The following is a 12,032-nucleotide window of genomic DNA, read 5'->3' as shown; positions in this document are numbered from 1 at the left end:
GAGAGAGAGCGAGAGAGAGAGAGAGAGAGAGAGAGAGAGAGAGAGAGAGAGAGAGAGAGAGAGAGAGAGAGAGAGAGAGAGAGAGACAGAGAGAGAAACAGAGAGACAGAGAGAGAATGGGAGAGGCAGGAGACAGAAGGTATGAGGCAAAGACAGATTATCCAGGGTGGAAATAGGGTAAAGCGGGGACACATAGTGTAAAAACAGAGCCACCTGTGGTTTATTTTATTTATTTCTGAGTGACCCTTTCTTCTTTGTTCCATGTTGGCACTGTCATTATGTTAATGTATGTAAGTCGTTACACAGTCACATGCTGTCTGCATATTTGTGTTTGTGTGGTTATGTGTATGTTTATGTGAATGTGTATATGCACATGCTTCTATACTAGGAAATGGGTTCAGACATGTAACATTTGGGATTGTACACATTTCAGCTCCACTGCTGGTCTTTCTTAAATGACATGGCTGGTCCCAAACTGATTTAGTAATTGCATAAAACAGCTGGAATTGAAACCTCCAACAGCCGTTAAAGTGATTGTCCTTGTGTGTGTGCATGTGTGCGTGTGTGCATGTGTCTGTGCGTGTGTGCATGTGTCTGTGTGTGTGTGTGTGTGTGCATGTTTCTGTGTGTGTGTGTTTTTAGAACATTTTAGATTTTTTATATTCCATAGCCACCCATATTGGACATCATTCATTGTCTGAGATTGATCAATAACACTTACTGGGAGACACCATCTATGACCATAACTCACCGGACTTTAGCACCATTCATATATTTAGTGGTCCTTGGCCTTCATTCGTTATTTTAATTGATAATAAATCATCAACCCTTTCCCTGTGTTTGTGTGTGTTAGTGTGTGTGTGCGTGTGTGTGTGTGTGTGTGTGTGTGTGTGTGTGTGTGTGTGTGTGTGTGTGTGTGTGTGTGTGTGTGTGTTTGTGTGTATCTCTTTGTGTGTGCGTGCCCCATAGAGCGTTGCAGACAGAATATAATATGATTGAAAGAATATAGTACAGTATAATAGTATAGATAGACATGTCATTGACGTGTAAATCAGAGACTTCAAGGTAATCTTCCAGTGTTTTACAGGGCAAGGGCCAGAATAATAAATGTGGGAGACTCTTAACTCACACTGGTATTTGATTAAGAGGTGGGTATACCGGTTGCCGTTGGATACCTGTATAATAGATCACTTGGCCTGCAGCGTAGCATGCAGACGGCATGGCCTCGAGTTCCAGAAATGATTTACTCACTTACTTTAGTCTGAATTAAATAGATAAACGGGTTACAGCTCCATAACCTGCTGATACTGACATCTGTTGGGCCATGGACAGATCACACTCTATCTCCATTTGCACATATCGTGAGGCAAAGGTCATGGGAAAGTTCAGAGAAAGAGAGAGAGAGATGAGGAGGGAGAAAGAGTGAGAGAGAGAGAGAGAGAGAGAGAGAGAGAGAGAGAGAGAGGGGGGGGGGGGGGGGGCAGGTCACTATCTGTGGAAAATATGTGAAAGGAAAGACGGGAGTTGTTTTCCAATCTGTGCGCCTTTGCTGCTCTTGCCGTATTGTCAGCTGACACGTTCAGATTGTCATTTCATGATAACATTGTTTGTTTATTCCTGAGTCGGTAACGGCTTATCTCATTTGTTTGATTGTGTATGTGTCTGTGTATGTGTGTGTGTGACTGTCTGCGTGTGTGTTTGTTTGTGTGAGAGAGAGAAAGACAGAGAGAGGGAGAGAGATAGACAAGGAGAGCAAAAAAGAAAGAGTGAGAGAAGATGTGTGTGTGTGTGTGTTTGTGTGTGTGTGTGTGTGTGTGTGTGTGTGTGTGTGTGTGTGTGTGTGTGTGTGTGTGTGTGTGTGTGTGTGTGTGTGTGTGTGTGTGTGGTGTGTGGTGTGTGTGTGTGTGTGTATGTGTGTGTGTGCGTGTGAGTGAGTGAGTGGGTGAGTGCGTGTTTATGTGTTTGTGCTCTGTGGATTAGTTTCTGCATATGCATATTGCATATATTGCAGTATTTGTGTGCTATTAGTTTTATGGAATGTGTATCCAAATGCAATAAATGTAAAAAATATATATTTTCTATACTTGTATAATAGCTTAGAACATATTATAACTATTATAACTTTATATTACCACTAAACGAGTCAGTTATAAAATGACAAGTGCGTCCTTTCAGTTTCACTATTAAAAAAATGACAGTTTATATTTGATTCGTATTAACGCATTCGACTGGTTAGTTATTCATAGTAAAGTGTTGCATAGAGAACCATGCTGCAGAATGAGACACACCCTAGTGTTCCTAAGTTGGACCTTGACTGGGCCAATCATTGTCATACTGTTTGCCTCCTCGTAGGATGTCGCTCCATTCTGCAGATTTCACCATTTTAGCTCCACCTAGAGCATACCGAGCTGCATGCTGTGTATATCCTCATGGTCACCCAATGCATAAATACAGGGCCGTAAATAAAAGCATAACAATGGGAATTTGGGAATACTAACTATGTTTAGTATTCCAAATTCCCCCAAAAAACGATGTATCTATGTTCTGATAAACATATTACTGTATGTCGTTGACACATTGTCATGTTTTTAAAATCATACATACAGTATGTATAGAACTATATGCTATATTTAACTATATTTAACATCTTTTAGAGAAAGCTTTAACAAATAGCCCAAAGAGCAAAATATGACATTTGTGTACTATGTTGCTGTGTGTATTTATGTTTTAATGGCCCATGAGTCAAATTGAGCTGATTGAGTTGATTGATTGAAAGACTATTAATGTCACTTCTTTATGAACTACATCAGAATTAAAAGATCAGAAGGTGTGACTAAATAAATTAATAATACATAAAGGTTGTTTTGACATTGGCTAAGCTCAACTTTACCCTAAACAACCCATATTACCCCAAGGTACAATGTTATGTAATCCTTTTATCTCACATCCCTGCAGATAACCCCTTCTACTTTGATAGATTGAATCTGTGTCAGACGCCACAGTAATGACAACCAATTTGACCAAACGTTCTCTGCAAAACATTAATCTATTTTATTTGCTCACGTTTAGTTTTAAAATTGAAGGTTTGGTCTTACTGGCTATGTATACACCAACGATAAAGACGCATTCTGCCCCCTGCTGTACCGAGTGTGTAACATCATGATACGGCATTATTGCATGGATGTAGATCCTGCTGTTTTAATGCCTGTACGAGTATTTTAGAAAAAAATTATACTCACCATAATTATGAGAAAAAAACATTGAATTTTTCATGACTCAAACGGTGTTTAAGATGTTCCTTGCCTCGTCTTAAGTATTTCACTGGACAGAACAATGACAACATTTTACTGAGTCTTTGACTTTAGTCCAGTTTATATATTTCTATAGTCGACGAACAGCCCTATGCACATTGGCTTCTCCAGGTGAGAGTAGGACTCTACCCTCTGTGGAGCAGGAGGGGGTCGTTGGAGTGGTTCTCCGCGTCAATGTTGGGCGGCTGCGGCACGCTAATTTGCAGAACTCAGTTCACATTGTTGGCTGTTCATCACCAGAGGGGGGGGGGCGTTGTTGGACTTTGCTTTGCGAAAACAACCTATTAGCAAACTAATAGGCCTACCGATGATAGCCTATCTGCCATGATGTTTGATATCGAACAAGTAACCAAGGCCTAGTCATTGTTGCATCCACCCCTTAGTGGGCGTTGATAAACGTTACATAATAGACCTAGGCTATATTGCAATCGGAGGATACAACAGTGACCACAACCCAGTCAGCTCCTACGTGGCCGCGTCGATTGCTGACCATTTAATTGCGCTAGGATCAAAGTCAGAGCTTTTTTCATACCATTGCAATCGGTAGGTAATGCATTCTTTACGTAACAAAACGAAGCGTGCTAACTGAACTATTCATGTTGAAAGTAAAATATTTCTAGTGCTTTTTATCAGCCGCATGCTTCCAAATATATTGGTAAATGAATAGCCTACGTGCACCGTGAAGCTTTCTAGTAACAGACATTAATCAGTAACTGCGTAAAAAACAAACAGGGACAAACAAACACTTTTCAAGACTTAAGTCCAGTCGGCTCAGGGGCAGGAAATGATGCCAAAATGGGGGGGGGGAGGCTAACTCAGTGTCATCACTAAATATCAATGCATGCATTACATTTATTTATTGTCAATGTTTTGCTTCAGGAGCAATTCCTTAAGCGGATTCTACGTATACATTTGACCATCCTACATCCCCAGAGAAGTTTGCAGAATGACTCGCCGTGTAGCCGTGATTGGAGCAGGGTGCTCGGGTCTTGCCTGCATCAAGACCTGCCTTGACGAGGGTCTGGAGCCCGTCTGCTTTGAGAGCAGCGATGATATCGGCGGTCTGTGGAGATTTAAGGTAGGACTTGGAATCAACAACAAAACATCACAAAAAATATATTTATTCAAGTTCAAGTGATTCTTTTTGTCCCTTAAAAGGGAAGTAGTTTTGCAGCCACGGACACAATAAATACAGAGCTGACAGACAGACTATAAAAACCATAATACAACAATAAAACACTCGGGTAGTTCAGGCAAGTTCGGATACAGTGCAATGACAGTGATCAAAAACAGATGCTGTTTACTTTTTATGATCCCACTAGCAGGAGGGGAAAAGGAGGCCGTACAACACTGAGTCCTCCTATAGGCACCCTAAGGCCCAATCCCATTTCTACCCCTTACCCCTTCCCCTTCCCCCTCCCCCTTGTTTTGAAGGGGCAAGGGGAAGGGGTAAGGGGTAGAAATGGGATTGGGCCTAAAAGGTCAATTTTAGGGGGGAAGCTCAAACCCATAAAAGGGGACATATTATGAAAACAACACTTTTCCTGGGATTTGGAGTGTTGTTTTGGGTCTCTGGTGCTCCCAGACTTTGAAGAAAATCCTTACATGATTTTCTGAGTGACATATGCATTTCTGAAAGTTCCCCGCCTACAGTTACCAAAGCGAACGCGCGAGTCAGTTTCGGCGCCCCCTCCTACGTAGGGAGGAGGGGGAGGAGACAGTTGATGCGTTTTATTAAAACACATCCAATACCAGGGAATGCCAAGCTTGAGCCATTTCGTACCAAAAACAGTGGTTACCGCCGATATATTATCGTAGACTACTGTTAGATTTAAACAGCAAAGATAGAGACATGTTAGAAGTCAACAACAACATAATTTATTGCAGCAATTTAAAATTCCAAAAATACATGCGCAGCCGAAATGAACCGATCAAACGTCACGTCACAAGACATATAATAAAATCAAATGATTACATTGCTCTTGTGTGGGAGGTCGCTTTCGAGCTGCACTTGCTGTCTCCCTCTGATTTTAATTCAACCTAATGACCTCAAAGTGCTAAGTGTTATGTCTCCTTTAAGAAGGGGGTGACCCTGACAGTAAAGAATAGTGCCGTCTTTCTAAAAGCCTGTGAAGAGAATCATTCAAATCAAGTTGCAGTTCCCAAGTCCTTTGTCCCAAACCATATAGCCTAGAAATGTTTAATCATTTATTTCATTTATTATTTTATTATATTTTATTTTAACCATTTTATAGGCAGTTGTATCCTGCTCTCGCAGGATACCCCTACCACTGTCCCCATCCCGGTTGACTCCCTTAATCGTCTTACTCTCCTCCTTGTTCTCTCATGCTGTGTTACTCTCCTTCATTCATCAGAAACGAGAGTTTAACAAAACACATGACAAGGGAAGTCCTATCAGAAACCTTCCAATCATCTGTTCTCTAGTTTAAATATTTTAAAAAGGTTTAAACCGCGAATTTCCTATTGGTTTGCCGTTATACATAAAAAGCCAATCTCTAGGTTGAACAGTTTGCGGGATGTGATACCTGGATGAGATTGGCGCACAGACAAGTTGGTCTTTGCGGGATCTGTTTTTGGACTGGAAGACTAAAGAGCCATTTAAAACAATTCCCAACCCCCTAAATGCTTCCTGATTTACTCCTCAAGAACAGTGAAAGAAAGCGGTCTGAAAGAAGGGAGATGGACACAGGACGAAAAGGAAACCGTCTTAACTGTTTGATCAACTCCTTAAGAACCGGATGGGTGTTAGAGATATTGTCTGGCAAGGAGGGTAGAACAGGTCGAAGGCTTGACCATATTAACTGTTACTTGAATTACTTCATTCTTGTTCTTCACCTGCTTATTATAAAGTTCTATAACTTGGGGGCTTGCCACCTTACACAGCCCTCCAAGTCTGTTCTGTTGACATCTATAAAACTAAGTATGCTAGACTACATTGCTTGGCCACCATTTGTGTTTTTATGGCTTTGACAATGCACCACGGCTGTTCGGATCACCACAGCCACAGGCTTATTGCTTAATTATTACATGAGTAGCAGAAATTTTAATCAATAAAGTGATGATTATGATGAGATGATGCTGGTGTTGAGTCGGATGGTGGGGGAGAGATTGATGGTCATGGTGGTGATGACGATGTCCACAGGAGAACCCAGAGCCAAATAGAGCCAGTATCTATCACTCGGTCATCATCAATACCTCCAAGGAGATGATGTGCTACAGTGATTTCCCTATCCCTGCCGAATACCCCAACTTCATGCACAACTCACTCATCATGGAGTACTTCAGGAAGTACGCCGAGCACTTCCAGCTCACCAAGCACATACGCTTCAAGGTGAGGAAGATCTGTCCTGACCTGAATATCAGCATTCAAAAAGACATTCAAAATGAACATGTTATACTCACTGTTTCTCTCTCTCTGGGGATCTTAGACTACAGTGCTTCAGGTGAAGCAGAGAACTGACTTCTCCCATTCGGGTCAATGGGACGTGGAGACGGAGAACAGCGAAGGGAAGCGGCAGAAGCACATTTTTGATGCAGTGATGATCTGTATTGGACACCACTGTCATCCAAACATGCCCCTGCAAGACTTCCCAGGTATCGCTGCCCAATTCATCACAACCCGAGTAGTATTAACAGTATGCATACCAAGTATCTAATGCATAAAGTAATGTCATAAACATTAAGGCCTATGTGGGATGGATTAAGGGATCTGTATTTGTCACTGCCACCACCATTCCATATATACTTTCAAGATATAATGCCCCATATGGTGTGCATTGGAGTGAACATTTTCTTTTGATTTAGGACTGCCAGCTGGACTGTGTTTAACTAATGTTAATGAGTAACCAACTACTTTAGCTCATTTAAAAGACTTGCCTAAGGATAGGCATAGGTGACTGACCACAAGTTCATTGTGTCTTTGGCTTCTGCCTCAGAAAATTATTTTACAATGGGGGAACTGAATATTTTTATATAAAGGAGTATTTGCTCCTCCTTTGTCTCCTAGGCATCGACTCGTTTAAGGGAGTGTACTTCCACAGTCGTGACTACAAGACCCCTGAGCAGTGGAGGAACAAGAAGGTGGTAGTGATTGGAATAGGAAACTCGGGAGGAGACATCGCTGTGGAACTCAGCAGGTTCAGCAAGCAGGTTCATCAAACTTTGTCTTTTATAGTTGCCTGACATCGCTATACCTAATGCATATTAGTCTGGAACCTCGCACGGGTTTGGATAGACACCAAATCAATGCTGTTTACTTTTTATGATCCCACTAGCAGGAGGGGAAAAGGAGACCGTACAACACTGAGTCCTCCTATAGGCACCCTAAAAGGTCAATCTTAGGGGGGAAGCTCAAACCCATAAAAGGGGACATAATATGAAAACAACACTTTTCCTGGGATTTGGAGTGTTGTTTTGGGTCTCGTGCTCCCAGACGCATACAAACTTTGAAGAAAGTCCTTGCTTGATTTTTTGAGTGACATATGCATTTCTGAAAGTTCCCCGCCTAGTTACCAAAGCGAACGCGCGAGTCAGTTTTGGCGCCCCCTCCTACGTAGGGAGGAGGGGGAGGAGACAGTTGATGCGTTTTATTAAAACACATCCAATACCAGGGAATGCCAAGCTTGAGCCATTTCGTACCAAAAACAGTGGTTACCGCCGATATATTATCATAGACTACTGTTAGATTTAAACAGCAAAGATAGAGACATGTTAGAAGTCAACAGCAATTTAAAATTCCAAAAATACATCTATACTTTCAAGATAATAATAATTTAAATTTATATAGCGCTTAATATGGTACTCTAAGACGCTTTACATATTGCCCTATCAAAACTATGTAAGACAGACTAGGAATAAAAGAAAAACAGAGGTTAAACATGAAGAATAAGGTGGGAGTTAGGTGGGGAAGGCTAGTGTGAAAAGGTATGTTTTGAGGGCAGATTTGAAAGAAGAGAGGGTTGGAGAGACTTTGATGTGGGAGGGGAGTGAATTCCAAAGGGTGGGGGCAACAACTGAGAAGGCCCGATCACCCCAAGTCCGGCGCTCAGTCCGTGGAACTTGTAGCAGGTTGGCAGAATTGGACCTGAGGAATCGGGAGGGGGCGTGGTGATGGAGGAGGTCGGCAAGGTAGGGGGGGGCTAGGCTGTTGAGGGCCTTGTAGGTGATGAGTACGATTTTGTAGTTTATTCTGTGTTTAATTGGAAGCCAATGGAGTTCACGGAGGACACGTGTGATGTGTTCTCTATAAGAACACATCACTCATTATATATAAGATATAATGCCCCATATGGTGTGCATTGGAGTGAACATTTTCTTTTGAATTAGGACAGCCAGCTGGACTGTGTTTAACTAATGTTATTGAGTAACCAACTACTTGAGCTCATTTAACAGACTTGCCTAAGGATAGGCATGTGGAACTCAGCAGGTTCAGCAAGCAGGTTCATCAAACGTTGTCTTTTATAGTTGCCTGACATCGCTATACCTAATGCATAGTCTGGAACCTCTCAGTTTCGCACGGGTTTGGATAGACACCAAATCATAGCATAAAAAAAACTTGTGATGTGGTGCCGAGAGCTGCATTGGTAAACATAACTTTCAATCAAGTACAAATTACATACATTTGGTTAGCGGGTGGCAGGCAGGCAGGTAGGACCCAAACGCAGACAGTTCGAGTAAAGGATAATTTATTAACTCAAAAAGGCAAGGAACACAGGTGACGCGGGTAACACAGGGAACACAGGTAACACACAGGACAGAACTCACCACAAACTAAAATGATCCGACAAGGAACAAAGGAAAGACAAGGGCTTAAATACCAAACACACACAGGGCACGCAACGAGTAACAGCTGAGACACATTAGGGAGGGAGCAGTAATCACACAGGAGGGAAACCTGACATGGGGAGAAACAAGACCGATACCAAAGTAAAACAGGTAACACACCAAAACAAGACAAGGAAACAGACAGACCATGACAACATTTCTTTCTTTTCATCAAATGTTTAGCAATTGTCACGGCCCGGCTCTTGGCCATAACAAACATGGAGGTTTAAACTGAAAAGTAACCATAATTTATTAACAGACAGAAAGTTTAACCAAAAATAATGGGTCTGGAGAGGGAGAGAGCCATGGGCAGACTGGTGAGCCTTTTATCTGCCACCCTCTGATTGGGGTTGATTGGGCAGCTCCGCCCATCCGGAACCACCTGAGAGGAGAGACCTGGGGAGGAGCAGAGGATCTTGCCCAGGTTACCTATAACAGTCAGAGGGCCGTCACACCCCCCCCCCATATGAAAAGGTTTCAATGGAACTCTACTAATCATAGTAACGTTTAATATATCTCATAAAAAATGGATTGAATAAAAAAAAAAAAAAAAAAAAAACCGTTGACTACAATAGTCACACAATAGATATAATTTTACAAAATATAAATTCCAGTTTAATCCTGCAATGGTAGTAGATTCAACAGATCATTCCACATCATCGGCAGCCATCTTGGTCATCTATATATCTTTAAAATTTGCCAAACTTCTGTCTGAAAGGGAGGGGGGGCCAAATCATTGGCCACAACAAATTAAATATGAGCATCCAGATTCGTTTGGTTCCCAGGCTGCCTTTATAGACCCATAAATGCATGGAATTGCTAAATGTGTTACCCATTTTCACATAAAATCTAATTTTATTATGTAAACCTCTCTTTGACATTTAAATGATATCTATGCAGCCTACCTTTTCTATGTAATAAATGACATATCGATTGAACTGTCCTGTTTTCAGGTTTACCTGAGCACTCGGAGGGGTGCTTGGATCCTAAATCGAGTTGGAGACAATGGCTGGCCTCTGGATCTGTCCTTCAACAGGATCCTCAATTATGCGAAATTGCTCCTCCCATTTAATGTCTTCTGCAGCCTGGGGGAGAGAGCTCTCAACCAACGGTTCAACCACAGCTTGTACAATCTAAAGCCAAAACACAGGTAGCCCCATGATCATCTGCCCAGTCATGTTCTAACACTGTTTTCTTCATATATCCTAAGCTTAACTGAAAGAAATCTTACAGGTTATTCAATCAACATCCAACCGTCAATGATGATCTGCCCAACCGCATCCTGTCCGGAACAGTTCAGGTGAAACCCAACATCCACCGATTCCAAGGATCCAGCGTGGAGTTTGACGATGGCAGTGTTGTCGAGGATATTGACCTGGTGGTAGGTGTGAGGAAATCACACAATGTCTCAATGGCCACAGTGCTATTACCCAATTCCGTACTATTGATCATATTATCATTGTGATCCCCCTGTGTTGCAGGTATTTGCCACTGGGTACAGCTTTTCATTTCCGTTTCTCGCCTCCAATGTGCTGCCAGTCTCTGGGAACAAGGCCTCACTTTATAAGTACGTGTTCCCTCCGGATTTGGAGAGGAACACGCTGGCCGTCATTGGACTCGTGCAGCCGCTGGGAGCCATCATGCCCATCTCTGAGATCCAGGCCCGGTGGGCCACCCGTGTCTTCAAAGGTGACACGTGCTCTATTTGTCTAAGCATCTCAAGTCACCCTGTTCTCCACCTACAATGGAAACCACTCAAACTCAATGATATTCTTATTCCACACAGGATGTTCTAAGTGTCCTTCGGTCGCCGCCATGCTGAAAGAGGTTGAGTGCAAGCAGGAGACCATGGCCAGAAGGTATTGCGATGAGTGAAGTCTACCAATGGTGCTGGTTTGGTTAAACATGTGGTTTTAACACACGTTTCTGTCTCAGGTACGTATCCAGTCCAAGGCACACCATCCAGGTTGACTTTGTCGACTACATGGATGAGGTAGCAGACCAGTTTGGGGTGCGACCCAGTATTCTCAGGCTGTTTCTGACCGACCCCAGAGTGGCACTCAGTGTACTGTTCGGCCCCTCCACCCCCTACCAGTACCGTCTGAGAGGTCCAGGAAAGTGGGCCGGGGCTCGTCAGGCTATTCTGACACAGTGGGACAGGGTGATCCAACCCATGATGACCAATGGATGTAATCACCCTGAGCCCAAGCGCTCTGTCCTAGTGCCCTTGGTTCTGCTGGCTGCTGCGCTGGGTGTGGCTTCCTATTATAACAGGAACAGCCTCCCCTCCATACTGCAGGACCCGTCTGCACTTCTGGACAGGATCAAGGGCTTTGTTCCTGCATGGGTAGCTGGAAGTAGTTCTTAAAGACAAGGTGCAATGCTCCTCCTAAAATTTAGGAAGGACGTCATTATGGTAATTCAGGGTTTGTTTGCTATATTCTTTAGTCTATTGGGTTAGGCTGACGTATCCATTTTAGAAAATGATTGATTTTATTCAGCGTCTTTTGTAAAGTTTTTTTAATGAATGTCATGTAAACAATATTTCTTTCACACAAATGCTTTGAACATACATTATCCAGGATTTATTTTTTTCGTTTTTGCCTAAAGGATAAATAATGGCTGATTTCTGCCGCTAGGGGTCTCTCAATCAAAACAATAACAAAATACAGAGTTTAATGACGTTGTCTAGAAACGTGGGATAATGGGAGTTATCTTCAACACCAACATGCCCAGTGAGGTCATCTGAGGAAAAAAACATCATACATAAAATAACTGAGCATATTGACGTAAAGAGAAGCACTTTCTTTGTATTTGTACCACTTATTTTAATGTCGATTTCGAATACTCTTGTCTTACACACTTGATTTCATTGCT

At 42.4% G+C, this 12,032-nt stretch overlaps 1 protein-coding gene across 2 annotated transcripts; it reads left to right on the top strand.

Annotated features, from left to right (window-relative positions):
* The first annotated feature begins 3,649 nt into the window (after positions 1 to 3,649).
* Positions 3,650 to 11,699, top strand: LOC132468775 (flavin-containing monooxygenase 5-like). Of its 2 annotated transcripts, XM_060066573.1 has the most exons (10): positions 3,650 to 3,854; positions 4,245 to 4,389; positions 6,475 to 6,663; positions 6,761 to 6,926; positions 7,339 to 7,481; positions 10,109 to 10,305; positions 10,389 to 10,536; positions 10,637 to 10,844; positions 10,942 to 11,014; positions 11,091 to 11,699. In XM_060066573.1, exons 2-10 carry the CDS (start codon positions 4,258 to 4,260, stop codon positions 11,521 to 11,523), a joined length of 1,689 nt encoding a protein of 562 aa, XP_059922556.1. In that variant the 5' UTR covers positions 3,650 to 3,854; positions 4,245 to 4,257; the 3' UTR covers positions 11,524 to 11,699. The 2 variants fall into 2 exon arrangements, with proteins under 2 accessions (XP_059922556.1, XP_059922557.1); XM_060066574.1 differs by lacking the exon at positions 3,650 to 3,854 and having other exon boundaries at positions 4,220 to 4,389.
* The last annotated feature ends 333 nt before the right edge of the window (positions 11,700 to 12,032 follow it).

The sequence above is a fragment of the Gadus macrocephalus genome, chromosome 12 (genome assembly GCF_031168955.1).
Source record: "Gadus macrocephalus chromosome 12, ASM3116895v1".
NCBI lineage: Eukaryota > Metazoa > Chordata > Actinopteri > Gadiformes > Gadidae > Gadus > Gadus macrocephalus.
The sequence above is the reverse complement of the archived record's forward strand: the minus strand, read 5'-3'. Positions and strand labels throughout refer to the sequence as shown.

Excerpts from the sequence above, each read along its gene's own strand:
- LOC132468775 (XM_060066573.1), top strand. The coding sequence starts at position 4,258 with ATGACTCGCCGTGTAGCCGTGATTGGAGCAGGGTGCTCGGGTCTTGCC. Across the intron at positions 4,390-6,474 it reads GCGGTCTGTGGAGATTTAAG|GAGAACCCAGAGCCAAATAG; the intron begins GTAGGACTTGGA and ends CGATGTCCACAG. Across the intron at positions 10,845-10,941 it reads GGCCACCCGTGTCTTCAAAG|GATGTTCTAAGTGTCCTTCG; the intron begins GTGACACGTGCT and ends TATTCCACACAG.